The following is a 27,525-nucleotide window of genomic DNA, read 5'->3' on the forward strand; positions in this document are numbered from 1 at the left end:
AATTTGGAGAGTCTTGGTTTGTGAATTAAGAGTGAATTACGACTTTCAGCATAGGTAAGAAAAAAAAGAAGGGAAAAAAAAAATAAAAAAATGGAACTGAGATTTTGAGGCTGACAGCGCAATCTACACGTCAGTTTATGAGATACCTGTGTACGCTGTCAAACCGATGAAATCATACAGCTAGAATTATATGCAAATAAGAATAGTGTCTTCCATTCCCTCGACATAAAAAATAGCGCAAATAAGAAATAAGCAACATATAAAAGAGAAAAAAGAAAAAGTATTAACAGAAATACAAATGCACCCCTTTCAATATAAAAACAAGATCAAAATCGCTTATTGTTGCTTCGTTGCATCATTCGGTATCCTAGTACACAAATACACACCACCCCACAGAACATGGCAAGCTTAATATAGAACATGAAGACGGACCAAATGGTCTTCTTCGAGATGAAAGAGGAGGTTTGGGGTACCTAATGAGAAAAGAGTGTTTCATTAGTTAGGATGGCCCCATTGAATCCTACCCACGGATGGAAAGGCACTAGTTACCCCTGGCTTGGTATTTGGCACGGTGATCAAGCTCTTGGTCTCCACGCTTATTATATCATGATTATCGCTCACATCACCGGTATGTGCTGAGAAGCCCAGATAGAACACCGGAGGCAGAGTCACATTATTGAGGGTGAAGCAATGCGTCCACTCATTAAAGTCGGTATACTGGAGCTGGAGTTCGAGAAAGCTGTCGCGATAATAGGTTATTCTTGCTTTGGTGGGGAATGACTTGGCACGGAAGTCAGCTTCACATCCTGCGATTTGATTCGAAAACCCATCCTCCCCAAAATCATAGCTGGTGGTCCCGTCCCCTTGCATTGCCATCACGTAGGGGAAGTTGCGACCCTGCGGGTGCAAAATCCAAGTTAAGATCCTAAATATAAAACGAGAATATCACGAGCTCTAGGGCAGAACCACCTACACTCTTATGGCTATTCTTATAGGTATCAAAAAAGATGCCCAATCCTTCGAACTTGTCCATGAAGCCAAACACGGGGCCGATTTGCGCTCGTTGCTTGGTTAAAAATACGGCAAAACCATCACCATAGAGATGCCCGCCTTTCCCATCGACCTTGAACTCGAATTCTACCTCCCAGTTGGGTGCACTGAGTGGCTAAATGCATCGTAATAGTTGTAAATACAGCCAGATATGGAAAACAAAATAAGAGAGAAGAGGTGAGAGCGCTCATTATTACCAGTCGACTCCACAAGTAACCTTGCAGCGATGGCTGATCTGAAGTCAGCCGTATATGCTTGTTGGTATTGATAATCGCGCTGCCCCCATAGTCCCACCAGCGATTCTGGAGCCCTTGATCTAGAAGCGACCAAAATGTATTATTGTAAACCGTTATACTTTGTTAAGAATGCATTAATCTCGAATAATCACCAATATACGGGGCCTGTAGTGTATGGGTACGCAGAGATACAGATTGTTGCCCAAAGCAGAGAGAAGTGCATACAAATAGCAGCACCAACCATGACGCGAATCTTGCCATTAGTTATTTCCCTTGTTTTTGTTTCCCAGAACCTCCTCTAGATAAAATAATAAAGCAAGTTGATTCAAGTCGCCACAATTTCCCCCCATTTTCTCTTAAATTGCTGGCCCAATCGTGTGTTGTCCCTGAGAGGATTACCAGAATTCGTTATTTTTCTCTCTGAAATCAAACGATAAACCTAATAGATCTTACATAAAAAGTTTATTTAAGAAAGTAAAAGTTAACAAAGGAGAGGGGTGCGTTAAGAATAATCAAGGAAGTTGGTAAAAAAAGCGGTTTTTTTAACATAATAATAACATCAGAATAACAACAAGAGTAGTGGAACTTCCGTCATCACCTGAAATAAGCTAGGGTCTCCTCTCGAAAGCTTGGCTCGACACCAAGTGAGCTACCTCCTGTAAGAAGTCATGAACCCCACTTAAATATTCTTCGCCAAGCAACTCCGTCGAGGGCATCGACGAGAGAAGCTCTGGTGAAGGCGAAGGGACGTGGAATTTATCCCGGCTAAATCGAGAATCAAACGGCGAATTATCAAGCTTTTCCTCGTTGCCACTCGAGAAATCCTCGATTTCAATCATATCTTCGTCTAAGCTTTCGCCATTTTCATCACCATCTCCTCTCCCTTCTTCGATAACAAAGTGAGGATTATTTGGATCGATCCCCAGTGATTTTAGTAGCAGCCTGACATCTTCTAGCCCTAACGCAAGAGGGAACTCTACTCTAAGCTCCGAGTCCAGCACCCGAAGTTTCACATTATTCCCCAGGCGTAGAAGCTTCTTGAGCATACTAATCACAACCAGCGTGTGCCGATGCTGAAGATAGGCATAATCCTCAATGCCGCTTATGAAGGCTGCGTCCAGGGACCGAAGGGTGTTGAAGGGAAGATTGCAGCCCCCAAGCGGCGGGATTTCTAAAAGGAAGGAAATGTAAACACGGCTATGGCCGACGATATTCTTCTGCTCTGTGACCGTTTTTGGCGATGGCTCATTGAGGCATTGTGCAGATGAAACCCTTGAGGAAATGATGGCATCATGACCCTGAATTAACTTTGGCACAACCAAATTTTCGGCCCATTGTCGGGAGGATTCAGTCGTCTTGGTGGAAACACTCCCACTGTTGGGCTTCATCGTGGGAATCCTCTGCTGCTGAGCATTGTCAGGGAGCCCTGCACCCATTTTCAAAAGGACGGATGAAAAAGGCTTCGGTGAAAGGTTTGCAAAAACCGAAGGGGGAGCCTGAAAAGCAGATGGTTGAACAAATGGACGCATCGTCGTGAAATTTCGCCCACACGCTCGCAGACCCAACATGGGCCTCGTCCTAAGAGGAACCGGCTGCAATGCAAATGGAGAGAATGGCCTCACCGTCCCAGTTCCCCGAAGTGCTCGAGATACTATTCCGAACTGCGCTGTTGAAGGTAAAGGCTGAGCTTTAATACTCGCTGGAAAATGCTCGAGGATGGCATGAATTATGCGTGATTGTTTTTGTGGATCAAGTTGGAGGGGTTGTAAATGTCTGAAGTTCAAGATATGGGGTGGAACTCGTTTAGGGGGACCTTTCCCTAGTGCCTCCTCAATCCGGGACGCGATCAGGCGCCCCAAAGGATTGAGGAAGGAGAAAACTTTGGCTGGCCTTAGCATGCCTTAGAGGATGATTAGCCTCTCTGCGCAAGTGATTATAAGGGAAGCGAACAAAATCCACGGAATTTTTTTTCCAGCTTGGCGTGTGACTTCTTCTTGCTGCGTCGATCGATGCGATTTAAAATGGAAATTTCCGTTCTAAAACGTTTCTTAAGCAAAGAGAGCTGACAGGCCATCCTATTAAGTCCGTGTTTATAAAAACTGAATTTCAGACATTTCCAAGTACACTGTCCAAGGATACTTTCAGATTAAGACTAGGGACAATCCGGTATGACTACGTACGGCTACTCAAATCCCGCTCTATTCTCATGAAAAACACCATTGTCCACTTCTCGACGCAAGAGTTCCCCTGCGTATATTTGGAATGAGAATTCTCGGCGGATGCCGAATATCTATATACGCTATATGGAATCGACACTACCGACACGAATCTTCTCTCCCAACAGTAACCTTCTCCTTTTGGTGTCCATGACACGAGCGATGGCTGAGGTGGGTTTGCTTCGATCAACTTGGTAATGCAGAGATGTCATATCCACTTCTATCAATTTATTGAGGGAAGAGGCTGTTCAAGAGCTAATCTTCTTTTATTTAAGTTGGGGTAGAGACTTTTCTCTTACACAATTGCCGGTCCAGTACTTCTTTTCCTTGTATTTCGGAGCCGGTGTCTTCTCCACTGGAAAGAATCCATTTCACCGACACTCCTACAACTTGTACGTGCTTGCAGAGCAACCCTTCTTGTGTCGGTGTGTCTCTGGCTCAAATCCGGATTGTTCTTCGTTTCACTTGTTAATAAAAAGTTAATTTGCTCGGAGGCTTTCCTAGAGCTATTTATACAGCTTAACTTCAAACCTTCTTATTCAGACGCACTTGTCCTTAGCGACTTATTTCCATTTGCATAGATGATCAAGATAATGCAGACGGGTCCAGGGCAGTGGCGGCGCTTGAAGTGCTCGTAGCCACCGATTTCCATACCCTCCTGGGCGAGCTAGGTTACATCACACCAAACCTTGCCATATTATTTTTCCTGTGTTATGGACAATCGCTATGTCCACAAGGAACTTGTTTATTTATTCGCGAGCCCCCTACCAGACGAATGATGGGGGGGAAGATCTGATTGGCGGAGAGCCAGGAGATTAGGGCCGTCAATTACTCGGCGAAACCGCGGTAATCAGCGCTCGAGCCCTTCGTTATGAATCCGAATACTCGTGCGCAATCGCGCTGCCCTTGGGCTGCGAGTGGGGGAATCGCCCGAGCCACCAGGCATGCCCACCCAACAAGCATAGAGCGAAGGATGAGATGGTGAACTCAAAATGATATTTTCTTCTTACAAGTTGTGAAACAATGTGGAGCATAATTTCCCTAGTGAGTTTGAATTGGTGGTTACTCAAATAGCAGCGCTTGGCCATTTCCGCGAGTCGAAACCACGAGCCCCCTCCAATGGCCCAACAACATTTGAGAAACACCTGCGGAAAGGGGGGTTGCGCCTGAGGCACAATGCCAAAAATATTTTAATGGACGTTAAAAAAGGCGGGGAAATCCCTTCCTCTTGGGCTTCTCTCTTCCTTTTCTCTTCCTTTTCCCCTCATAGCGCCGTTTCCTTCAGTTGCATTCTCTTCCATCGGATACTGGGGCATAGATTCTCACCACCTCCTTCTCCGTATCCCCTCTCCCTCTTTTTGGTTCATCCGAATATCTACCGTGTGTTTCTCTTCCCTTGCTTCTCCCTTGTACTTTTCTTGCCCGTCGAAAGTGTTATATCATCGTCAAGACTAAGCGCACTGCAGCTATAGACACAAGAATGTCCTCGCAGCTCCCCTCTAACCCCATCCTCCGCTTCATTGTCTGGCATTACACTAATACATCCTACAATCGCTCCGAAAAGCAGCTCGAGCGCGAAAAGCATGTCCTTGGTTTAGTCCCCTTCAACCGCTGGCTCCTCATGCCTGCTGCGGTCCTCTTTCAGCTGATTTGCGGTAAGTACAGGGCTCATTTGTCATCGAGCATCCTGCTCGGTATTTATGCCTTCTTAACGCTCCCTTCAGGTTCTCTCTACGCATGGTCGGTTTTCAACAAACCCATCGACGTCGCTATTTACGGAGCTGATAGAGTAAGTACAGATTTTTTCTATTGTGTTCTGGTCTCGTGGTCTCTTCAATTCTAAATTTGTGCAACTTAACCCAAAAGGGGATGGCTCCGACAACGTTCTACATTGCGGTGGGATGCTTCGGTAAATCCAACTGATCCGAAGGACAAGCACCTTTCATTTTATCTAATCAGGGCATTGGTTGTCTGAATAGGTCTTGCTGCTGCCATTACTGGGCCTTGGCTCGAGAGAAATGGCCCAAGAATTGGCGCTTACACCGGCTCCACGCTCTTCTTGCTCGGCAACCTCCTCTCAGCGGCGGGCATCCATTTCAAGCAGATAGGTCTCGTCTACTTCGGCTATGGAGTGGTGGGCGGCACTGGGCTAGGGATCTGCTACATCTCGCCGGTCTCGCCTCTCCAGAAATGGTTCCCCGACCATCGTGGCCTGGCCAGTGGGCTAGCGGTGTGTGGATTCGGCGCGGGATCCATCGCTCTTGCGAAAGTGCCTCTTCCCCTACAGGCTTTGGTCGGCCTTCCTCTCACCTTCGTTATCCTTGGATGCATCTACTTCGTCGTGATGATTGCTTGCTCTGTAGTTTTCCGAGTGCCACCTCCTGGATTTACCGTCAACGGGATGGACATCAGTGGCCGCTCTGCCGCCAATAAATGGGATAATTCAGACAATAAAGAGCAAATGGTCGGAGACGAAGAGAAAAAGGACCCCGAAGCCCAAGTCGTGAGCATTGCGCCCGAGCCAACCATCTCCATGACGCTCATCGAGTCCATCTTTAGTCGCGAATATAGACTCATGTATATCATGTTTTTCGGAAATTGTAAGTTGAATAGAATGACGAGCGGTGGCAACGATGATTCTAATGCATTTTACTCTGCCACCCCTTCCCCCCCATTAGCAATTGCTGGGTTGGTCTTCATTTCGCGTCTCTGTAAGTGTTTTCTCTCCCCCTCTTCATACAGAATGTAGGATTCTAAATCGCGTATCTCTTCCAATAGCCAACATCATCTCCGACATCTTTGGGAAGGGCAAAGATGAGGCTGCGACGATAGTGTCCATTAACGGTGGCTTCAACCTTGCAGGGCGGCTGCTCTTTAGTGCGGTATCAGACTATGTGGGAAGAAAGACTTGCTTCGTCTTCATGTTGACGGTTCAAGTCATCATCCTCGGGTCCCTCTCCACCACTATGTTTACCCAGGCCTACTGGGCACACAACATCATCGTGTGGATTCTGACCTCGTGCTATGGCGCCGGTTTCGGAATCATCCCTGCTTTCCTCACCGACATGTTCGGCCCATCCAACATAGGTGCCCTCCATGGTATCATTCTCACCGCATGGGCGATTGCAGGGGTGGGGGGCGGTCTCGTGTTCACCGCCGTGTACAACTCGCTGATTGCAAGTGGGCAATACACCGCCAACTCCGTCGAGGTGTACAGCATCAACTTGTGGTGGATCTTTGCCGTTGCCCTGGTGGGCTTCCTCTTTTTGCTGCTGATTCGAACCAGCGTGCGAGATAGATTGATGCCGCCCGCCGAGGGAGAAATCCTGCGTATTCGCTTCTTTGGGCAGCTTATTCGCCTGCGAAAGTCGGGGGTTGAGGTCGTGTCCAAGAAGAAGGAGAACGAGGAATGGGAGGAGTTCTACATGCAGCAAAAGAACTAGAACATTGTTTTGGATATGATACACTTGGCTTCTCTTGCATACATTTTTTTTTATCTTCTCATCTTATTATCAGAACAACTTTTTAATTTTCTTTCCTTATTTATTAATCTTTTTTTTTTTGGACGCTTTGGATATTAAACTAACGTTTTTATACCACCTTACCATAGTGATTAGTCACCGTATTTCTATTAATATAACTTGCCCCCTACTTTATTTGTTTACCTTTTTCATATAATCAAACGTTTTATTAGACTAGGCCGTATGAATAGAGGTACGATTTCTTTCTCTTAACATTAACGTTAACGTGGAAGGGTCCCTTGTTTGTTGGCTTGGGACCTTATTCATAAGCAAATCGCATCAAGCATAACCAGCATATGGGCGGTTTTCTGTATTGAGGGAGCATACCTGCAACAAAGTGTTGCGTATTGGGCAAACGGTTGACGGAGATCAATGTATTAGAGGGGAGATAGTGCTAAAGAGCAAGCGTGGGTTGTGTTTAGGCTTGATATTGATCAACTTCACTTTACAAACGCGTACATAGGGGATGAATAACCAAAACTAACGAGAGACAGGGCGAAAGAACGAAGGCGGATATCAAATGAGAGAGAATAAACAATGAAAAATCGTTTTAAACTACTTTGGGAGAGGGAGCACTGTACTAGGGAATTGTAAAGATATTTACAATACATATTAAGCGGTTCTTTATCCGTTATTAGTCCTCCTTCTTCTCCCCCTCATTCACCAGCTTGCCCACGATGTTGTACTTGCCCTGGAAATGGGCCTCCCATTCATCCAGGGCCTCCCGCTCTTCCGCGGTCAAATCCTCAAGCGTGTCAATGGGTTGGTCAAGGGGAGTTAGCATTTCGGTGGAGAAAGACTCCTTCGCCAAGCCGCGCGAAGCATCGCGGCCAGCAAAGTTTCCATAAGGCCCGTCTATCAATTAAGACCAGGAAAAACGTCAGCCATTAGAAATTATCCAATGATGGTAACGAAGTAGCCAATTAGTCATTCAAAAGTGACATTTACCGGGTCCGTAAAAGTTTCGGCCGCGTGTTACATCGAACACATTGCCTTTAACTGCTAGTAGAATGGGAGCGCTCGGATCTTCACGCCCATTGAAATGAGCCAGTTCACGAGGGGTGTAATGGCGGAATACGATCACGGACGGATGTCTGGGCTTTGGAAGCGCAGCAGGGCGGGTGAAACAGTTACGGAGGGCGTACACTAGCACGGCGAGGAGAGCCCAATTAATCGGATTGGATTTGAGTTGATCGACAAGCGTGGTAAGTGAAAGACTGAAATTCGGCATCCTGGGCATGAAAAATATTGATGGTCAGAAGGCCAAGAGAGTTGCAATTTTTGCCACGAAGTGAAAAAAAAAGTGCTATTTCTATCCTATGTTATGTTAAACTTCCAACCACACCTTCGGGATATTGGCAAGATAGTCTGGAGCAATTAGCCGCGGAAACAGCCCTACCGGAACCTGAATTTATACTTGGATGATTCAATTCCCAACGAATACCCACCCCAACCTTGAATATCGATGGTAGGGATCAGCTCGCCTCACTTGGAGTTGGACTATATGACTTCACTTTTCCGACAATGGACTTGCTCCTTGATTCGCGTGTCCCCAGGCTCGTAAGCAAACCCTTTATGGCTAAATCCGAGAGTACCGAAGGATAAAAACTCTCCCAAAATAAAGAATAAGCCATTAGTAATGAATAAAGCGCCTGTAATCCCTGTGCTGATACTCAAATCCTTTGGTCAGCCACACTAGCGAGGCTAACTGATCATCGATGTGAACCAATCGGTACAAGGATCTAGGAAAGCAGAGGTCCAGGGAGGGTTACAAATTAGTTGAATTTGTAAAATATCCTCTCCTCAGAAAGGGACGGCAAGATAATCAAGCCCAAGTGAACTAGGTAAACATATCTATTTCAGTGAGCTAGCTGAATGGGCGTTTGGTGGTGGTGGTGGTGGTGGTAGGTGGTGGTAGTTCCCGTCTCTAATGTCGCAACAGTGAAATCTTTTTTCCTAGGACGCGCATGGTTTGATACCCAGAGTGGGTTGGGCTATTGACGCTTCAAATCAATAGGACACAAGTCCTAGTGGATGGGTACTTTTTTTGCAAAAAAAAAGGCGTATTAACAAGGCAAATTACAGGATAAAGCAGCAGTAGAGAGAAAAAGAAAAAAAAAACACACATCTGTCTCTAATTGCAAAGCTGGTAAATAAAAAAAACATGGTGAAAATAGAAGCAACAAAGTTCACATCCGCGTCATTGCCCATTCTCGCTCTCTCTCTAACTTTTCTTTACAGGAGTAGTGCACCACAGCGCCGTTCGGAAAGACCACGAATGCACTGTTCCCAATTCGTTTTGTACATTGCGGACACATCCGATCCTCGGTGATTTTCACGGCTCGAGACCGATAATAGACCAGCTGCTCTCTGATTTGCACTTGTTCCGCACGAAGCAGGTTCAGCACTACTTGGTTGGCTCGATAGTTCTTGTTCGTTTCGCGGATATATTTCTCGAAAAAGGGGTAGAGCTCTGAGATGCGGATCTGCAATGGAAGAAGTCGCATTGCTTCGAGTGCATTAACCTGAGAGCCGTGTCTGGAGAGGAGTTGGACGGCATCTTCAATCTTGGGGGAATGTCCTTGTGCAGGGAGAAGATAGACTCGCAGTAGGGAGAGATAAACATCGCGGGTCTGCTCGTCCTCGGGGTCATAGTGACGATTGCAATAGCTGTGTGTGGGGGAAATAAAAGTGAGAAGGAAACAGTGCGAGCCGGACGAAATGGCAAAATGCACTTACTCCTCCGCCATGCCGGGGTCGTTTAGTTTGTGCACGTAGATGTTCAGGGCTTGGTCATGCTGCCCAATCCGACTTAGGAGAATCGCACGCTCATGGTATAGACCTATTAAGATGCCAGATTGTAGTTGAGCATTGGCAAAACCATGCCAATCATCACGGATCATGCATACCATCGATCGGAAGTTGGCTCAATACTCTCTCTGCCCGATAGTAGGTGGATTGCTCTAGGAAAAGCAGCAGTTTTCTTCGTTCGCTGCTCATCTCTTCGTAATGGGCTTGGCCGTCGAGCTCTCCATGCTCTTGCATCTTGGCCAGATAGGAGCTAATGAGCCGGTTGTGGAGGTCCGGGGTTTCATCACCTAGGTTGTGGATGATGTATTCAAGATATTGGATCGAGAGATCAAGCGAAAAGGTCTCTAAATGCTCAAGCACTCGCTCGCGTGGGAGCTCCTCGACGCCAGGGTATTCGTCCATGAAAATCTGCAATTAGATTGCATCAGCCCCTCTTCCGATGATGGCCGGCGTGAAAACAAACACAAACCTGCATCCCATTTTCCGGGTCGACTTCAAGCACCCATGTCGAATATTCCAGAATCAGATCAAGGTGCTCGGAGTCCAGTCGCTGCAGGTAGGAGACGGTCGGCCAGATGCCCCGCAGCGGACCCTCGCCCGACTGTCCGATCCTGTTAAACACACAAATTGCAGTTAGACCTAATAAGGAATAGGAATGTGAACCTCAACGAGTAGGACCCGTACTCTTTCAATAGGTCCAGGGCTTTGCGATGCAGTCCCTTCCCGTTATACATATCCACTAGCTCTCGATACCTCTACAAGAAAAAAGGTTAGTCTCTATTCATGAGGCTCATCGAACAGCTCAAGCGCAAGCAACCTTTCGTTCCAACAACAAGTGCTCCACCTCGTCCACCCGGCAATGGTTTTGCACTCGTAAAAGGGGGCCCACCAAGGCTTCATTGGTCATCATATAGGCTTTTAGCAAGGTCGTGTCCACCAATTGCGCCATGGCACTCAGTTCTTCGTCGCTCTTTGCGTCCATCCCGGATCCAGACGAGGACACGGAAGATGCCAAAGGCACCGGTCGTGACCCATCCTCGGCCCGCTGATGCTCACGCTGTTGGAGGGCCTTGTAAACTTTCTGGCGTCTATCGGTCAAAAACCGGATGAGATACTGCGTTGCTTCCTTGAGATCGCCTTCACTCAATGGAGATGAAATGGTTTCGTTGTCAGAATGGCTGTGTTGAGAGGCATCTTCCTTTTGATCCCGTAGATCTCGCCCCTCCTCTTCTGTGCCGTCCGAGTCGGGTGTCTCCGATGTCTCGGCATCCCTTTTGTCGTCTGCTTGGGCTCCGTTTGGTTTTGCACTCGCAAGCGAGCCGGCAATCGTTTCAGGGTATAGGGCAATGACTTCGCTTGGATCGGTTTCGAGCTCTTGGAATATTAGGATGGCCTCATCGAAGCGCTTTTGGAGGAAAAGATAGTGCGCATATCGCGATTGAATTTCGCGCATTTTTTGCTCCTACATACAGACTGTTGGATACACCATTTGGAAAAGCGACCTACGTACTTAAGAGTTACCTTGTCATCAAATAACACCGGCTCGATTTGTTCCAGCAGACTTAACGCCTCCTCAAACTCGCATTTCTCCACGAGTTGATCCACCTTTTGGAAGAGCCATGATGCATGATCAGGTTTGCCATCCAATTATCTCGAGAAATGCTCACGAGTCTATATTGAAAATGGGACTTACTTGATGAGCAAAGCTGTAGGGTGTAAGTCTTGACAACTGGGTTGAACTTCCAATATAGAGAAGTTTGCCTTGATTGAGCAATCGCGCCTGGGGCAACTCGATGATTTGGACCAAAGTTTGCGACGCAATGTTGCGTACTTCGATATGTCTGGGAAGGATGGCAACCAAGTACGGGTATGAATAGCCTTTTTTTTTACAAATGAAGACAAACAAGAGGACAGGGGTGAATCATTGCTAAAATTCGTCAACCTCACATCACAGCATACCCATTATCTCTGGAGGCTCAGACCACTCGATGCCTTCTTTTCTAGTAGGAGTTCCGTCCAATCCAACAAAAATGCTAACATCTACACGTAGGGCAGAAGATGGAAGAAAAATCAATTAAAGCTGCATCCATAAATAGCCAACCACTGAGGCCATTACTCTCTTTCGCCAACAAAATCTCGTTATTTGGCAACCGGGTAATCAAAGGTTTACTGTAGCGTGTGCCAAAGGAAGACACATTCGCATAGAGGGTATTCCATGTGCCAAGTGCAGTCGAAGTGTCATGAGTGGGTGGTGGAGTTAATAAGTCTTTGATGTTGCCCGTGTTGATATCTAGTAATGCGTAATCGGAGGTGAATCCGAGGCAAATCTTGCCTGAGCCAACCCAGGCCATCGCACGCACCCTATCTGGCAGTGGCAGCTCCTGACATTCGGATAAGTGAAGTTTAAACAAGGGTGCGGGCGTTGATGTAAAAGATAGATAAATTATGCGTACCTTGGTGTCTGAAAACTCAGAGTCTTTCCATATGAATATAATGAGCTTTTTCCGGACTGCTACGAAAAGCCGCGTAATTAACTGAGGAATGCCGTCCGTCTCGCTCATTTCCACGCAAGTATTGAGGCAAAAAATATTAGCACCACGAGTTTTCGTCAAATGATTGCGAAGGGTGAGGGTTCGGAGATCGTGAAGACTAATAAGTCCATCTAAAATGTAGATATTAAATAAAAAAATAAATGTTCCAAAATCGCGGATTAGCATCAAAGGATAGGCCAGAGTATATATATTCCGACCTACCTGACAATGATACTAGAGCATCGATTTCCTTTATGATATCCATTTGCTCAATAGGGCGCCTGGAGAATGATTTCTTTGTCTCCAAAAGAGTGACCGACACTTCTACATCATCGCCAACGACAAGAGGTTCTTTGACCTCATATACATACAGCTGACCGTTGGCAGTACCAACGAGCAGGCGATCGCCTATGAAAAGCAGAGAATGCAAGATCAGCCTAGTTAAAACGTAGCTGGCCAAATAACACAATGGCTACCATAGGCAAAGATGGATTCGATCTTCACGGGCAGTTTATCTAGCGCGGTTGATACTTGAAATGCATCGTGCATGGCGACACAGCGTGTGAGGATGGAGGAGATTGAATGGGCTTAAGCGATGAATGTGAAAGGGGAGAGAGAATACAATCGGATTGGGAATATATGCGCGTGGAGGAGAGCAGGGAAAATGTCTAAATCGATGCAAAAATTGTACTATCTGAAATCTAATTAAATGGACGACCATTTGTGCACCACTCTATGCCCACCGTCAAAACCTCTTAAGAGGCTTCCGTGTAGGTGCATTTTTTAGGGAAAAGTCCAAAGGAAAAAGCCCAATTCCTTCAGACCCTAGGCGGACGATATTGTACAGAAAGAAGACGATGCAATATTTATTATATGATTAAGCTATTCTACCCTTAGAAATGCCAGATAGGAGAATGAAGAAATACACATAATGGAACAGAATTATTAAAGGATGGCAAGAATCTAATTTCCTCCACGTCCACGTTGACGGAAGCCTCCCCGACGCAAACCCTTCGCCTTTCCTCCAGCCCCGCCAGCACCAGCACCAGCACCAGCGCCGGCTCCAGCCGCGGCCGCACCAGCCCCTCCTCCAGCAGCTGCCCCTCCCAAATTCTGTCCCACCGCGCCGACCACGTTGGCGGCAATGTTAAGACCCTTAGCCGCGCCCATGTTGCCAGCGCCTTGGGCTCCAGCGCTGAGACCCTGCTGTACTGCACTTAGGACGTTGGAGGCGATATTTAATCCAAATCGTTTGTCATGGTGTACCGTGTTGGCTGCCTCCTGCTGGCTCTCTGCAGAAACGGCCCCCAGTATCATGAAAAGGGCCAGGGAAACAAGGGAGAATTTGGCATGCATGGTAATAGGAAATGTGGGTTGCAAAGTAGGCTTGGAGAAATGTCAAAGGCTATTTTTTTTTCTTCTCCCAAGCACGTCGGCGGATCCGCCGTGCTTATAAAGGTTGTCGCCGTGTTGCATCCGGGCTCCATCTTTTTTTGAAAAAAAAAGCTACCCGCATCTATGTGAGAGAGGGATATTGATTTTAGGTGACGTTTTTCCCGCTTTCCCGGATTTCACAGTTCGGATTTACGACGAGTTATTTGAAAAAGGGAAATTATAAGCAAGGATAGCGGTGCGATACATGCGGCCGTGTGTAATGGGTGCCAATTTGCCGTGGAGAGGGTTGGATTGATGGTTGCCTTCCCAATTCGGCTCCTTAAGCAGAAACCTGTGGGCCTTATTAGTCATAGCCTTTAGGCGGAATGCTGCGGGTAATCCTAATTGCGATAAATGGAACACGGATTTTTTGTTTTGTTCGGATTCTTGTGCTGAAGGAGATTTCAGGTGGGTTAAGATCCCTGATTTTGCGAGCTCACCCAGCCTGTTAAGCTACACGAGGCGGTCTCTTCCACTGAGCCGCGATCAAAGTATATCTTGTAAAACAAGTTCTCGTAATAATGCGGCCACAGGGGACCCCTCAGCATCCGCCCGGTCAACATAACGCGGATAATATCATATTTAGTTCAGATTGAAGTGATCAAGCTAATATTCAGATTCAATAGGTGCCGTTTAGCTAACAGGGCGGAGGTTACCCCATCTCACTAAGCACATTCACACCAGTGACACTGGTGAAATAAAGCAAAAAGGGTGGTCTTCTGCCTAAGAGGTTTGAAAGGAATTCAGCATAGAGGGAACTCGGTCGACCAGCTATACGCTTGGCCATCACTATTAGATGGCAAAACCTCTTGCAACCAGACTCATAAATCCCATTGCCTGCTTGATGTTTAGGCAAGCAGATATGGGAGCAAAAAGGTAGCTTTTAACTAGGCCTATAGAGTTTATAAGGAGCCTTAGAAAAAACATACAATAAAGGCCTTGGGGCTTTTCTCCTCGAAACACTTTATGGTGAACCATGCGGTTCAGAGGACTATAGTCTCCCCTCTAGTCACTTGACCTTAAGGGTTGTCGCAGTTTGAGAGAGTTGGTTTCCTCACAGGAATACTTGTCTTTATCTTGATGAGGGAGCAGAAAGTGTTGTCCTCATCTCCTCCCCCCAAAATGGCCTACCCACTCTGGTACACTGCATTGCTTAGGCGATGTCGGAAAAGAACCCACTTTGAGCCACGCTGCGTCTTCATTCAGTTGGGTGTTTATACAGAGTGTGAACATAGGGTAGGACAATCTTAGCCGGCAGAGAACGATGTTCGCTCTGTCGTCCATTGAACTACAAAGGCTGAATAAGTAAATCAGGAGGTGAATCGAACCCGGGCCCAACCTGGTCAGTGTTCCTGGTGCAATGATTTTCCCAAATTTCACCTGATAAACTGGGAGCCTATTTTGATCCCAGCACTAAGATGAGGTACATTGGATGGCGGTGGCACTATTTCTACAGGTATGACTAGGTAGAGCCGACGCGCACCAAAGTAACTTGAGGATGATCGGGGGGACTAAAGTGTTCCAACTAAAGTGCTCAATTTGCTTCGCCAGAGTAGGTTAAAACGGGATAAGGTAAGTGGCCGTACCGTGCTTAGCCCGTACGGCGCCATGATCATAGGATCATTTAGTCATCATTTATGTGGTGATGCTTGGTTCAATGGGTGTGTTCAGCCATCTTCATTAAGGCTCAATCTCCCCCCTTCAAGTACTAGTCCATTTAGGTTGTAGAGGGTGTATACCTCAATCCGTCGATTCAACTCTATTTAATAAACTCAAACTTAGCATTCGGAGCCCCTGGCCTACCATGCAAAAATAGGTTTACTTTTGCAGCGAGTGCTCTATTACATTTAGTATATCACCACAAGGCGATGGAGCGACCGCTTGATTTAATGGCAAACCATAGGCCTACAGGGTTGGTTCAGGGATGAGGAGATTTCAGATTTATAAGAAAAAGGAAATTAAAATTTAAAGCTGGGGGGTCGGAGTATACCGGAGGGGGGATTATTAGGCGTCGGTTGGAATGGTTTGTTTTTTCAAGCGTACAACTGCGTTCACTTCGCATCTTCGAATTCATACGGCGGTAAAATGGGCAAACCGTAGAGGTCGAGTGTTTTGAGGCGTTATTATTTTACTCTTTCTATATCCAACCGACCCTTCCCCTCCTCCTCCTATTCCCCCCTCCCCCCTAACCCAAGAGGTATCCCAGGCACGCATTGATCTCTATCAAGAGAAGCGGGATACCATCGATTTCAGGGACCAGCGGGGTTTGCAGGATTTACCACGTTGGCCAAAGTCGTGTAGGCCATGAGGTTTCGTGAGTGGCTAAAAACCTAGAATACGGCTGGTTATGTAATGGCCATGCATTTAGAGCGATTTTGTGCAAGCATCGTCTATTGTTTGTATTCCACTCGAAGGTCCCAATGCCTTGGCTACTAGGTGTGGCCAAAAACCACACCAAGATTGGGCTAGCCGGAATTCGAAAACCGGGTGAGCCATTCAGATATAAGGCGGTTGATCTCTCGAAGCTCTCTCTTCATATAGCAACCCTCTTGGCTCATTGGATTGTGGCTCCCCTTCCTTCACTTTCTCCCTACTCCCCCCATGCGTGTTATCCCGCTTTTTCTCTTCTCTCTGGTCGTTCTATCCAACCACGCCGATGCGTGGGGTGCGGAGGGTTTGTATCCGTCGTCTTTAATCACAATGCCGTTTATAAACCCCAGGCAAACCAACCCTGGACTATTCTATAGGCCACACTGCCGTTGGCAAAGTAGCTCAAAAGTACCTCTCCTCCAAGGCGGCTTCTGCGGTTCGTGAAATTCTTCGTGAAGACGGAAAGTCGACGTTAGACGAGTGAGCTATCATTCTATTCGGCTGACTACACTGAAAGCATACTAATATAGAGTCTATAGGGTCGCAAGCTGGGCAGGTAATGGTTTACTCTGGGGGGAAGTGGGCTCCTGATCCGAACCTTTGTCCTTCAATCCCCCCTCCCTCCCCCGCTCTGCCCCCTCCTCCCCCTGCTTGGAGTCTCACCCGTTTCCTATGTCTATGTAGATCAAGTGAAGAGAAAGCTCAAATGGAGCTCTCCTCTACACTACTATGACCCCCCCAACGACAATCCCCCGGAGGCCTGCACTTTCGGTTGGAAGTCGGGTGGATCGGATGTGGTCAATGCCATTTACAACTATACCACTCGGCTCGAGCAAACGCAGGGCGCCCAGCGCTCGGAGGCGCTCAAGTTTCTCGTTCACTTCATGGGCGACTCTCACCAGCCGCTTCACAGTATGCTGTTTCATTACCTCATCGAAGCCGTCCCACGCCTAACCCATTTTGTCTCTCTTGGATAGTCTGCGGGAAGCTGAAAGGAGGCAACGATGCGCCTGGTAACTTGCCAGTGTCTTCTCGGCATAGCTACATTCCATCACTAATCTATCTCGGTTACGCATAGCTACCTTTGAAGGTTCCAAGACCAACCTTCATTCGGTGTGGGACAGCGGCATCATCAAGGTAGTACCGAAGCCTCTTTCATAGGTCGTCATTTAGCTTATGTTGTCTATCATAACCATTTCTCCAGAAACTTGACCAGGAGATTGAGACATCGCTCTCCGACCACGTGCTCAACCTCATCGACACCCGCTGGAAAAATGAGGCCCAATCGTGGCCATCTTGTTCGTCTTCCTCAACTAGATCCGCCACTCCAGCCCGCAACAAGACCGAGCGCAGAAAATCTCGCAGGCTCTCCCGACGAGACGATCACAAGAGTTCCCAAAATTCCGATGGTGAATCGGCCAGCGAGGCTCCCTCCGTTTGCCCTGACCAGTGGTCTCGCCCCGTGGGCCAACTGAACTGCGATCTGGTATGGAAATACTACTCTGAGAATGAGGATTTGAGCGAAGAGTATTATAAGCGGGTTCGGGATGGGCTTGTGGTGGAGAATTCCATAGCGCGAGCTGGCGTGCGCCTTGCTTCTGTCATTAATTCTGTTTTGGGTTAATGGATGACTTTGTTTTTATTGGTATTTCTACACGCTTCATAACAAAAACTCAATAAACAGAATCTTGTTATTATTTAAGTCGCACCTTCAAAACCAATAAAAAGATAGACAAACTTGTATTCGGCTCTGCCTCAACCTAGATCTTAGTCACCTTGTGGGCTCCCCTCTCTGCCTCGTGTACCACTTCAATCGCTTCACTGTTTTAGGTGTATGAATATATTAGAAAATAAAACTATCGTATTTGGTCGTTACAAAAAAAAAAAAAATTAGACAGACATTTTTTTCTATTTTCTCCACGATATTAAGAAAATAGGAACTGATTAAATAAGGCTTACTATATAATAACATGACGGGTTATTTGGGAGAAGCAGAAGCAGAAGCAGAAGCAGAAGAAGGAGGAGAAGTCGACGAAAACAAGAAGAAGAGTAAATAAGTGTAAAAGCATAACACTAAAAATTCAAAAGGATAATCCATAGAAGACCCAACGACTACAATGCAATCACGTCTTCAATTCCAACCCGCTCGACTTTTTCGGCCTCCTGGGGCTCCTCCTTCGGAATATCCTCGGGACGAACCTCGGGGTTGATGGCAAAGGAGCCCTTGGGGATGAAGGTCGAAGCGAACATAAGCACCATAGCGACGATGGAGATGCCCACACCGACGACATAGAAGAAACCAAGTCTGATATTTCCCTGGTTCTTGTAATAGTCGAATACCATACCCATCAAAACTACAGATGCGAAGAAGATCAGCACTTGGTCAAGGCAAAAGGTCAAAAGCGAAGTAGGCGGGTGCTTACCATTGTAGACGGTATAGACGACTAGGTAGGTGGAGTAGAGGAAGGCCATCACCGCTCCAAGAGGAGAGACAGAGTCATCCCCCACGTGGCCAGAGATCTGGGTCTGAATATAGGCGGCAAGGCTGACATCACCAGCAGCCCAACCTCCCGAGAGGAGAATCATGAGAGGAATCGCGGCACACACGAACGTCACCGGGGAATCTACAAGGAGGGGGAGAGGAAGGGATAGGTTTGGATTAGGGTGAGGCCCAGAGCTTTTTCGGGTCTAAACAGAGATCGATCACTCACCAGTATACAGGAAGGGGAAAATCCAGAGGGTGGAAAGCATGATGGCATCGAGACGAACCCAGGGAAGAGGGGTGCGGATCTGGGCGGAGAAGAGCAAGACGGAAAGGGCACCGAGCAGCTCTCCGAAGTTGGACGATCCGAGAAGCACTCCAGAAAGGGCACCCTGGTTAAGGACATTCTTGGCAAATGTAGGGAAGATGGTACTCTCAATGAAACGGTGCAACACTAAAGGAATGGCGTAACCAGGAATAAGCCAAATAAAGCGGCGGCTTGAGAACACGATCTTGGCACCCAGGTAGGCCGAATGGAAGTAGAGGGTGAAGAACCGGATGACGCTGAGTTTGGGTCGACTGGTCTGCTCCAGGGTGCCAATCTTATCGGCGGTGAGGCGGATCTGCCACCACAGGACACTGAAGAAGCCAAAGAAAGGAGGTTAGCATTGATCCAACCCTAGACGAGCCAAACGAAGGGGAGAGGAAGGGGGGGGGGGGGGGAGGGAGCACTTACCCAGCAATGGGCATGAGCACAGCGAGGATAGCCAGGGGATAGCCGAAGCCAATGGCCTGCATGATGGGGGTGGAGACGAAGGCCCCGATGGTTCCGGCAATTTCATACCAAATGTGCACCAGGGCATCCATCTTTCGCAGCTTCTCGGGGTTGCCGCCCATGATATCTCGAGGAATGACACGTCTCAGGAGCTCCACCACACCCAGGCAGGCCCCCATGGGCAAGTAGAAGGCGAAAAGCAGCCAAGGGGTCCAGGTTCCTAGGACATTAGCCTGACCGCCGGTCGCCGCCTCGAGAATGACCATGATGAGGGCAAGGAGACCAAAGCCAAACATAGAGAACTAAACAACAAGAGCGTAGCAAAAGCGTTAGTCAATTGTTGGACAACAAGGTGTAGAAGCCTCAGTGAACGCAAGGGCGACGATACTTACGGCCAACAGACGGTTGGTTGGGACGTACTGGATGATTTGGGCACCGGCAATGGAGGCGAGAATTTGGGCCAAGTTGAAACTGGCCGTCAACACCTGATTCATGGTGATAGAGATTCCCTTAGGGAATTTGGATTGGGCTTGGTTGGAGATACAGTTGTTGAGGAATTCGAACGCGAATTTGAAGAACATGATGCCTGCAGTGTAGATAATCAGGTTGCGCCGCTCCACCGTATCAAATCTGACCGTGAGGCGGTTGGAGAATATTCTGCTGATGAAGCCTTGCTGTGCGGTCGCGGCGTCAGCGGTGGATCCATAAGCGCCCTCGACGTTCTGAGCCTTTGCACCATTCACCGCATTCCCCCCATTGCCGTAGGCCACGGCCTCTCTCTCTGCGCCATTGTCTGCTTTCTCTTGAATCTTTTCTGACATGGTGGGTGTGAGTGTGGGGAGGGGGAGAGGGATCTAAGGATAAGGCGATGGGGAGGGGGAGAGGGAGGAAGAGACGAGGTTATAGAACCTGACACAGAGAAAGAAAGAAGACTGGCAGGGCAAGACGGCAGTTGGGCGAATTGCATTTTTATAATTTTTTGAGTTGAAAGCCTACCGGGAAGTTGCTTGTACACGTGCCCAAAGGATTCGATATTAAGGAGTGACGGCGACCGTTTTACGTGTTTTTGTGCCAAATGCAGTCACACACATACCCATGTGCCCTGGAGAGACGACCTAAATGGCGACCACCGCTGTAAGAGTTTGTGGTAAAATTGCGGAGGGATTGCGGCTTGTAAACGAACTTGGGGCCCAACCTATCACCGGCGCGTGCTGCCTTGCATAGCGGCTTGCTTGAGGCGGCGCGCAGGGGAAAGCCGGGCCCAGTCGCCTCCATTAACCTTGTGCAAACCCACGGCGCCAGATCGGGAGGGCCTGCGTCCCCATACGCCTAGCAGACCTTAGCCGCTCGACCGCGTCGGCTGCGCTGCAAAACCGGCGACCCACGCTGGTCGCGCCGCGATTCGGAATGCGGCCCCGCCCGGTGCTCCTCTCCAGCAATCACAAGGATGGCGGAAGCGAACCTAGAACGCTTGCGCTTGGCTGGCAATATTGCCGTGCAATCCAACTCAGCGTGGCCGCTTCCAGGTTAAGGTTTAATTTTCCCATCCAGGGAGGGGGAAGAGGGCTAAGATCCAAGGGTGATTCAATTCCGATGAAGATCTTCTCGTCGGAGTTGCGCCGCATTTTCTCGCGTGGGCAAATTGGAGCTCGGATTGCCCCCACGTTGCCGCCCAGATTGTCCCACCGTGGAGCATCCTGCCATGGAAACCCTCGCGGCCAATCCCACGCCGCCTCAAGCAGGCGCCTAGGCGCGGGCCCACCAGCCAGTGCTCCATGCGCGCCTTATGCGGCAGTGAATGGGAGCGTGGGGGGAGGCGCAGCGTAGAAGCTTGGGCCTGCATGAGGCAAAACAAGCCCTCTCCGTTCTCCCCTCTTACGCAGCTTTTCACATGCAGAACCAATTCAAACACGGCGGGCAAAAGAGCCCCCCCCGGCCTGGTTGGCCGCGCTTGGATCTTGCGTGAGCAAACTTCTTTATTCAAGGGAACGGGCTAACCGTACAAACTCTTAACCCTAACAGGGAATCAAGGAGCTAGCCAGTGGCGCCACCCGCCATTCCAAAAGTAACTCCAAGCAGGCATCCAGTAGGGCGGTCGGGCAGCTGGCAACAGCCACCCTAGTGGTCTCGCTGCATTCCTTGACAGCTGGGAAACAAGGTCGATAGCACGGAGAATTAAGGGACGCGTGGAGTCGATGTGTCCTCGAGCGCACAAGCATAGGGCGGCGCGGGCTCGAGGCATGCGTCGAGTCTCGCAGGTGGACCGCTCGCAGTGGCCGATTCGACTACGGAGCAGAAAGCGATCGCATGGAACGCCGCTACATCGGCCTGAACCAATCCTTGTTGCCAGACGGTACAATACCAAACGGCACAAGAATTTACCCGTCCAGCTCTTGGGCTACATGATACGAAGAGGCCATGGTAAAGCCGTTCTATATAGAGATGGGCGGCCGATGAAACTCTTGTTTGCTTGCTCGATTTGGTTGTTTGAGCGATGCTCCAAGCTCCGAATTCAGCCAGGCGTGCAACTGGAAAGAATTCTCCGGTTGGATTTGCATCTGCCAAGTCGCGGCTGACACGCCAAAGCTAGGACACAAAGCCGACGTGACGCCATTACGGCAAAGGTAAAAGAACCAAGGCATCAGCTGGGTCTTGCCAATTCCCCCAGAGTCCGCAGAGGGCCCGACGGCCCGAACTATGCGCATCGGCCTCACCCTGACCACAAGAAGCTCAGCAGACTGGAGGGTATGGGAAAGACTCAGCTGATGCTTCGATGCTACTACATTCGGCGCAACCCACACGACTTTGGGTTCTAGCGCGGGATGGGAGGCTGCCTTGCGGCACAGGACCCATTTGCTAGGTTGCTTTACATCAGGCCTCTCATGAGGATACTGTTGGCACAGAGCCATGGGTTAACCTCGGTCGGAGGCATGTCAAAGCCTTCTGCACCGCATTGGCACGATCTGTGGTTTCTCCCGGTACACTCCACCCCTTCGTGGCTTTATTGAACGTCGAGCTTTTCTAACAAGCCACCTGCCTTGACGTGTTGACACCAAGTAGTTTCCAGTCCCCTCCTCCCTCGATTTATCTAGTCAATGACGGATCTCTTCATCACTGGTAACGCTTTCCATACTTGTGCGATCATGGACACATATCTTCCACGCATCCATTATTTCGTCGAACTTCCCCACGACAACAGTCAAGTGTTGCCATCCAATTCCTGGTTGTTATCTGAAGCGGAGATATCGCGTCGCGACTCTCCCTGAGAAAGCCTCCCCCTCCTTCCCCCGATACTCCCTGCGTGAGCTGTCACTCCGAAAGAGACTCCGGAGGATGTTCGAGAATAGGCTGAAAATGCGAGTTCTCGGAAGAAGCAAGAAAACTGCTGGAAAAATAGATAAAAGTAGAAGCTAACAGAGAACGATTTCGGGCGAGTTGCATCCCTTTTATATTTTTGGCCGCTTGCGTAACTGGCAAAGCTTGGTGATGTACTAGTATTCTTCTTAGGTTTGCGCTTAAATGACTACTAATCTATAGGTCAAACAATGCTTCCTCCCCCTCTCCCTTCCCCTCCCCCCCCAAAAAAAATATGCGATGGAAAGTATTTCCTGTTTTCATTCTTGTTGAAAAGACGATAACAATAGATCTAAGTGACCTCCCTGAACAGAACGCCCCTGCAAACCTGTTTACCCTAACAAGAGGACGACGGAAAGAATTGAGTTGCTGTAGAGCATCGCAAAGTTCCGATATGGTTGTATTGGAGGCTAGATAATGGAGAGAAATAAGCCCCTATTTTCTTCTAGTCAGTTGACCGTGTTTCCGTATGCATGGACCAGTATATTGGCATGCACTAGAGATAAGTCGGAATCAAACTGATAAAACCGGCTTCAACGGCACGCTCTTATAACCAACGCTGTTTAGAATGGTCGTGGGTTGCTTGATCTGCCCCCGAAATAACCACTTCATTACAAGAGGTCACAATGGATTGCCCATGAAGCGAAATAGAGGAGGACAAGCAAAAATTCAGATACCATTCTAAAACCCCTTTATGGTTCCTTATCAGCTAAAGCTGGGATGACAGTTTTGGGGCGATGTTTATCTTGCGCTAACCTCCTTTGCTACCCTACTACCAAGCTCTCCAAGCATCCTAACTTTAGCGGGTCGGATATCTTAAGCTTCCCATTAAGGTTTGTGGTCCATTGCGATCCCCTACCGCATCCACTCATACTAGGTGCTCCATCCGCCAGATTTCGTCCCTATAAGCCCTAAAGATTTTTTTTTGCTATCACGGTAAGCCCCTTCGATTAATTGTTTTTTTTTGGTGCGACAAAAAGTGGAGGGGAGGTGCGTCCGTCAAAGGCACTCAACTGACCAAGCAGGAGCCATGGCTTTCGATAGAGACTTTATATCCCTAATAATTATTTCGCCAATTTGTCGGCTATCCTGTGTTATGCATAGCTATTAAGACTTATGTATTTCTCTCTGCACATGATTGAATTGCCATGCAGAGCCGCCCAATAGTCCAATATGAACGTATAACTTGGGACGTGGTCCCACGCTAGTACCATTGCAAAGTAGGGTCAGCAACTTGCTTGGAAACTAATTCCTCCAACCGTTAAATTTCACTGACAGGTAGAAATTGGGCTCCGTAGATTATAGAATAAAAAACAGCTTGCAATAAGCATATTCGTAGTGAATTCGAGAATGAATCAAGCTGTAGCGCGGCGCTTGTTTTGAAATTATGCATCAGCTCCCCTATCTTATCGTTGGTATCAGAGATGCATTAATGGTGTCAAAAAGTCACTCTTTTCATACCCCTTTAAGATAGGTTAAAGAACCACCCCTACTTCTGAAACCTCGTCCCACAAACCTATAGGCTCGCTCGTGAATAAATTAAATTAACTGCGCACAGCTTCATAGGTCAATTTGGATTTCAATCAGGTGTAGAAGTGCACCTTGAGTTCCGGACTGGTTGTCACCTCTCCCTCGTTTCCATCTCGAACCATGAATTGGATTCCGGATGAAGTCATTTATGAGATCGCCTCCCATCTTGAATTTCCGGAATTGAAAACTTTCTCTTTAGTCAGCCGGCGCATCCATGCCATCGCTGTTCCGCTAATTTATCGCAACATAATATTCGCAGATTTCTCAAACCTAGAACAGATTCTGGAAAAATACAGCGTGTATGTGCGGCGATTGTGCATTATTCCGTTCACTTCGGATTTCGTCAAGTTCGGGGACGCTCTTAAGCGCTTTTCACTGGCCTGCCCAAACTTGAAAGCATTAGAGCTGAGGACTCCGGATTTCAGGCATCCGTTTTATCTGGGATCCACAGCCGGGAATCCCTATGCTCAGCATGTGTTCGATCTTGTACGGCTTCTAAGTAAGCGACTGGAAACATTGGAAACTCGCCTAGGCGTAGGGTTATTTGAGGAGGGAGTATGCTTCCCAAAATTACAAGCCGCGCTCATCCACTGCAGTTGGGCAGATATCCCGCGCATTTTGGAGTCGCACCCAAATATCGAAGCAATATCCATACAACTAAGCGACAGAGACAACGGCGGCCAACAAGTGGCATTGCCGGATAAACTTCCATTTCGGAGACTCTTGGTGGACCGATATTGCCACCACAGTGAACCCGGAGCAGTGGCACAACTGATTCGACGTTGTCCGCAGCTGGAGGAGCTCAGAATTTGCTGCTTCACTCAAGCAGTAGAGGCTATCGAGTTATTGGCGCCGCAACTAAGGGTACTAAGTGTTCCCGTAACTCGTGTGGTGTCCCATCCCCACCCCTCTCCTCCCCATTTACTTCACGCCCTTCCAAATTGGCCTCGCCTTACGTCTCTTACACTCCATGGGGACTCCTTTTCCTCCTCCATCCTGTACAAGTTTGTGAGCACTTGCTCTACCTTACGAGAGCTTAGCATGGAGTTTAGGATTGCTGAGGAGTACGAGCAGGAGAAAATATCATCTCAAGAGGGGTTCTGGGCGGCGTTATCGCATCCAAATATGCGAAGTCTCCGATCGCTCAGGATGAATTGCAGCCATGTGCCGTGCAATCTAGCTCCTCTCTCCTGTACCCGACTTCGACATCTCGAGTGGCTCTACCTGGAAGACCATCATCTCGACGCTTTTGGAACCTTAACTCAACTTGTCCATCTCAATCTCTCGTTTTCTCGTCTGCAGTGTTTGCCTGCTGGGCTGCTTGACTTTCTAGAGCAAAATAGAGGGCTTCGCAAGTTAATCTTGCGAATGGGCAACTGGATCCGGGATTATGAGGTTGAACAGGTTGTATTGCGATGCCCACTGCTCGAATACATAGACTTAGGCTATACCATTGTGTCTGAAAATTGTGTGAATAGGCTTCGTGAGCGTAGGCCTTGGCTTCAGCTTCGGAAACTTACTCTACCCATTTTCTAAAGTATAGATTTTTTTTTAAATCCTTTTTCTATCATCCTGTTACCATTTGCACCGTTAGAGGAACCTAGATTTCCAGATGCATGCGCGGTTGTACCATTGATATCTATTTACATAGAATGCTCTATATCCAACTGTATCTACTGTAGATTCCTTATTTGAGTTAATAGACCCTATCCTATCCATTTCTTAGGCCGCTGAAAGTGGACCTAATCAAATTCTCCTGAGGAGAAAAAATAAACCCATAACAGCACCTTTCTTCCAGTCAGATAGATCTCGAATGCCTAGCACCTCCCTTCACCACCGATGCTTGGCAGCGCGTATCCATTTTCAACCATATCGCCTTCTTTTCACTAAGACCCTTTATTTTATGATGGGCTTGAGGAGACTTTTTTATTGATATTCACAAACAAGCCATGGGAAGCGTCTGTGTATTTATGCATCCATTGTGATCCCTGCAGGTTCGTGTAGAATGGAAAGTTGGCAACTCGTTAGTTGAATATCTATATTTTTGTTCGCACCCTTAATTCGAATCCTATTCCTTTGAAAATGGAAAAGTTCCTGGTTGATGTCCATGTGAAGGGGGTTTTAGTTGGAGAGAAAGATTTAACTCCGTATGATTTATTACAATCTCAAATGTATGTATATAATATATACATTTGAGATTGTAATAAATTGGGTACATTGGATATATTATAACCCACGAATGATGACGTAGCTACGTAAACTGAAATTAAGAAGATCTGATAGTAACATATGTAAGAGTCCAAATCGTAGCAACTAAGCCACATTTATCCACCAATCATTATCAACTAAATTAAAATCCCATAATTTGAGCATATTTCCACTGAAACTGCATTATACTTAAATACTCCAATTGACATGAAGGGAGTTGTCAAGTCCTTCGGGACCTCTGACACTTGACAAAATTGGAACGATACAGAGAAGATTAGCATGGCCCCTGCACAAGGATGACACGCTGACTCTGAGTGGATGCACACTTCGGTGTGCTTAACGTTTTTGTCCCCATAGTAAACTTGTCCCTGGTTTGAAGGTCAGCAAGTTGTAGTGGAATTTTATACAACAATAGTCGAAACACATTAGAGCTCGGATTGACATTATTTAATATCTTTTTGATTCTTGACGAACAGCTTAGGTTTCTTTACTTACGGAAGCTTACAGTCTTCCTATCGCCAAATAATATAAAGTATGCAAAGATTTTATGTACATTTCTGATACGGTTGGTGTAAGTTTATTATCTTGATAATTTTTCCAAAAAAATAACTGTGAGATAGATAGACAGAACAAATAAGCACCTTGTTGTGTTTGTCAAGGTGTCACTATGTCCGATATAATATATCGGGGATTTAGAAATTATTTCTAAATTCAGTATGTCTGCTAAAGCTTGGAATCTCCCATATGCTATTGTATCCTTCGTAGCTAAGCGTCAATGCAAATCGATTCTTTAAAATGGTTACCTCTTTCCATCAGAGCAAAGCAAAGATTATCTTAAGAGATATCTGGTATGGTTTGAACGATGCATTCGCTCTCGAAGCTTCTGGAAGCGCCCTTAGCGTGGATGCCCTAATCATACTTATTCTTCAGTCTTATTTTGTGGGTATCATTGACTTTATTTGAGAGGGGAGAGGGAAATTATTAATTTTGGAATCCCGAATTTATTC

General features: G+C 47.4%; 12 protein-coding genes across 12 annotated transcripts; 4 read left to right on the forward strand and 8 right to left on the reverse strand.

Annotated features, from left to right (window-relative positions):
• Positions 1-326: 326 nt before the first annotated feature.
• On the reverse strand, positions 327-1,547 carry VTP21DRAFT_7524 (uncharacterized protein; the record flags this gene model as incomplete). Its single annotated transcript, XM_069398275.1, has 5 exons — positions 327-473; positions 550-897; positions 974-1,165; positions 1,248-1,366; positions 1,439-1,547. 5 exons carry the CDS (start codon positions 1,545-1,547, stop codon positions 327-329), a joined length of 915 nt encoding a protein of 304 aa, XP_069246522.1.
• Positions 1,548-1,894: 347 nt separating this feature from the next.
• VTP21DRAFT_7525 (uncharacterized protein) lies at positions 1,895-3,184 on the reverse strand (the record flags this gene model as incomplete). Its single annotated transcript, XM_069398276.1, has 1 exon — positions 1,895-3,184. The coding sequence occupies one exon, from the start codon at positions 3,182-3,184 to the stop codon at positions 1,895-1,897; it is 1,290 nt and encodes a 429-aa protein (XP_069246523.1).
• A 1,798-nt stretch (positions 3,185-4,982) lies between these two features.
• VTP21DRAFT_7526 (uncharacterized protein) lies at positions 4,983-6,945 on the forward strand (the record flags this gene model as incomplete). Its single annotated transcript, XM_069398277.1, has 6 exons — positions 4,983-5,157; positions 5,227-5,291; positions 5,369-5,411; positions 5,482-6,102; positions 6,181-6,213; positions 6,281-6,945. The coding sequence occupies 6 exons, from the start codon at positions 4,983-4,985 to the stop codon at positions 6,943-6,945; spliced, it is 1,602 nt and encodes a 533-aa protein (XP_069246524.1).
• Positions 6,946-7,192: 247 nt separating this feature from the next.
• Positions 7,193-7,634, reverse strand: VTP21DRAFT_7527 (uncharacterized protein; the record flags this gene model as incomplete). The annotated part of the gene is made up of 3 exons (XM_069398278.1): positions 7,193-7,281; positions 7,351-7,417; positions 7,473-7,634. The coding sequence occupies 3 exons, from the start codon at positions 7,632-7,634 to the stop codon at positions 7,193-7,195; spliced, it is 318 nt and encodes a 105-aa protein (XP_069246525.1).
• A 23-nt stretch (positions 7,635-7,657) lies between these two features.
• VTP21DRAFT_7528 (uncharacterized protein) lies at positions 7,658-8,263 on the reverse strand (the record flags this gene model as incomplete). Its single annotated transcript, XM_069398279.1, has 2 exons — positions 7,658-7,878; positions 7,972-8,263. The coding sequence occupies 2 exons, from the start codon at positions 8,261-8,263 to the stop codon at positions 7,658-7,660; spliced, it is 513 nt and encodes a 170-aa protein (XP_069246526.1).
• Positions 8,264-9,212: 949 nt separating this feature from the next.
• Positions 9,213-12,914, reverse strand: VTP21DRAFT_7529 (uncharacterized protein; the record flags this gene model as incomplete). Its single annotated transcript, XM_069398280.1, has 13 exons — positions 9,213-9,693; positions 9,763-9,865; positions 9,933-10,242; positions 10,304-10,445; positions 10,519-10,589; positions 10,652-11,296; positions 11,356-11,439; positions 11,528-11,712; positions 11,794-11,874; positions 11,951-12,215; positions 12,288-12,496; positions 12,588-12,773; positions 12,842-12,914. The coding sequence occupies 13 exons, from the start codon at positions 12,912-12,914 to the stop codon at positions 9,213-9,215; spliced, it is 2,835 nt and encodes a 944-aa protein (XP_069246527.1).
• A 414-nt stretch (positions 12,915-13,328) lies between these two features.
• VTP21DRAFT_7530 (uncharacterized protein) lies at positions 13,329-13,721 on the reverse strand (the record flags this gene model as incomplete). Its single annotated transcript, XM_069398282.1, has 1 exon — positions 13,329-13,721. The coding sequence occupies one exon, from the start codon at positions 13,719-13,721 to the stop codon at positions 13,329-13,331; it is 393 nt and encodes a 130-aa protein (XP_069246528.1).
• A 2,679-nt stretch (positions 13,722-16,400) lies between these two features.
• Positions 16,401-17,793, forward strand: VTP21DRAFT_7531 (uncharacterized protein; the record flags this gene model as incomplete). The annotated part of the gene is made up of 7 exons (XM_069398283.1): positions 16,401-16,473; positions 16,547-16,649; positions 16,709-16,725; positions 16,854-17,081; positions 17,147-17,182; positions 17,248-17,306; positions 17,374-17,793. 7 exons carry the CDS (start codon positions 16,401-16,403, stop codon positions 17,791-17,793), a joined length of 936 nt encoding a protein of 311 aa, XP_069246529.1.
• Positions 17,794-18,281: 488 nt separating this feature from the next.
• VTP21DRAFT_7532 (uncharacterized protein) lies at positions 18,282-20,247 on the reverse strand (the record flags this gene model as incomplete). The annotated part of the gene is made up of 4 exons (XM_069398284.1): positions 18,282-18,793; positions 18,881-19,290; positions 19,388-19,728; positions 19,819-20,247. The coding sequence occupies 4 exons, from the start codon at positions 20,245-20,247 to the stop codon at positions 18,282-18,284; spliced, it is 1,692 nt and encodes a 563-aa protein (XP_069246530.1).
• Positions 20,248-20,545: 298 nt separating this feature from the next.
• On the forward strand, positions 20,546-21,832 carry VTP21DRAFT_7533 (uncharacterized protein; the record flags this gene model as incomplete). The annotated part of the gene is made up of 5 exons (XM_069398285.1): positions 20,546-20,599; positions 20,729-21,249; positions 21,310-21,388; positions 21,449-21,584; positions 21,648-21,832. 5 exons carry the CDS (start codon positions 20,546-20,548, stop codon positions 21,830-21,832), a joined length of 975 nt encoding a protein of 324 aa, XP_069246531.1.
• A 26-nt stretch (positions 21,833-21,858) lies between these two features.
• Positions 21,859-22,358, reverse strand: VTP21DRAFT_7534 (uncharacterized protein; the record flags this gene model as incomplete). Its single annotated transcript, XM_069398286.1, has 2 exons — positions 21,859-22,317; positions 22,344-22,358. The coding sequence occupies 2 exons, from the start codon at positions 22,356-22,358 to the stop codon at positions 21,859-21,861; spliced, it is 474 nt and encodes a 157-aa protein (XP_069246532.1).
• Positions 22,359-24,430: 2,072 nt separating this feature from the next.
• On the forward strand, positions 24,431-25,846 carry VTP21DRAFT_7535 (uncharacterized protein; the record flags this gene model as incomplete). The annotated part of the gene is made up of 1 exon (XM_069398287.1): positions 24,431-25,846. The coding sequence occupies one exon, from the start codon at positions 24,431-24,433 to the stop codon at positions 25,844-25,846; it is 1,416 nt and encodes a 471-aa protein (XP_069246533.1).
• Positions 25,847-27,525: the final 1,679 nt, after the last annotated feature.

This window comes from Calcarisporiella thermophila (assembly GCF_041956535.1).
Source record: "Calcarisporiella thermophila strain CBS 279.70 unplaced genomic scaffold VTP21scaffold_30, whole genome shotgun sequence".
NCBI lineage: Eukaryota > Fungi > Calcarisporiellomycota > Calcarisporiellomycetes > Calcarisporiellales > Calcarisporiellaceae > Calcarisporiella > Calcarisporiella thermophila.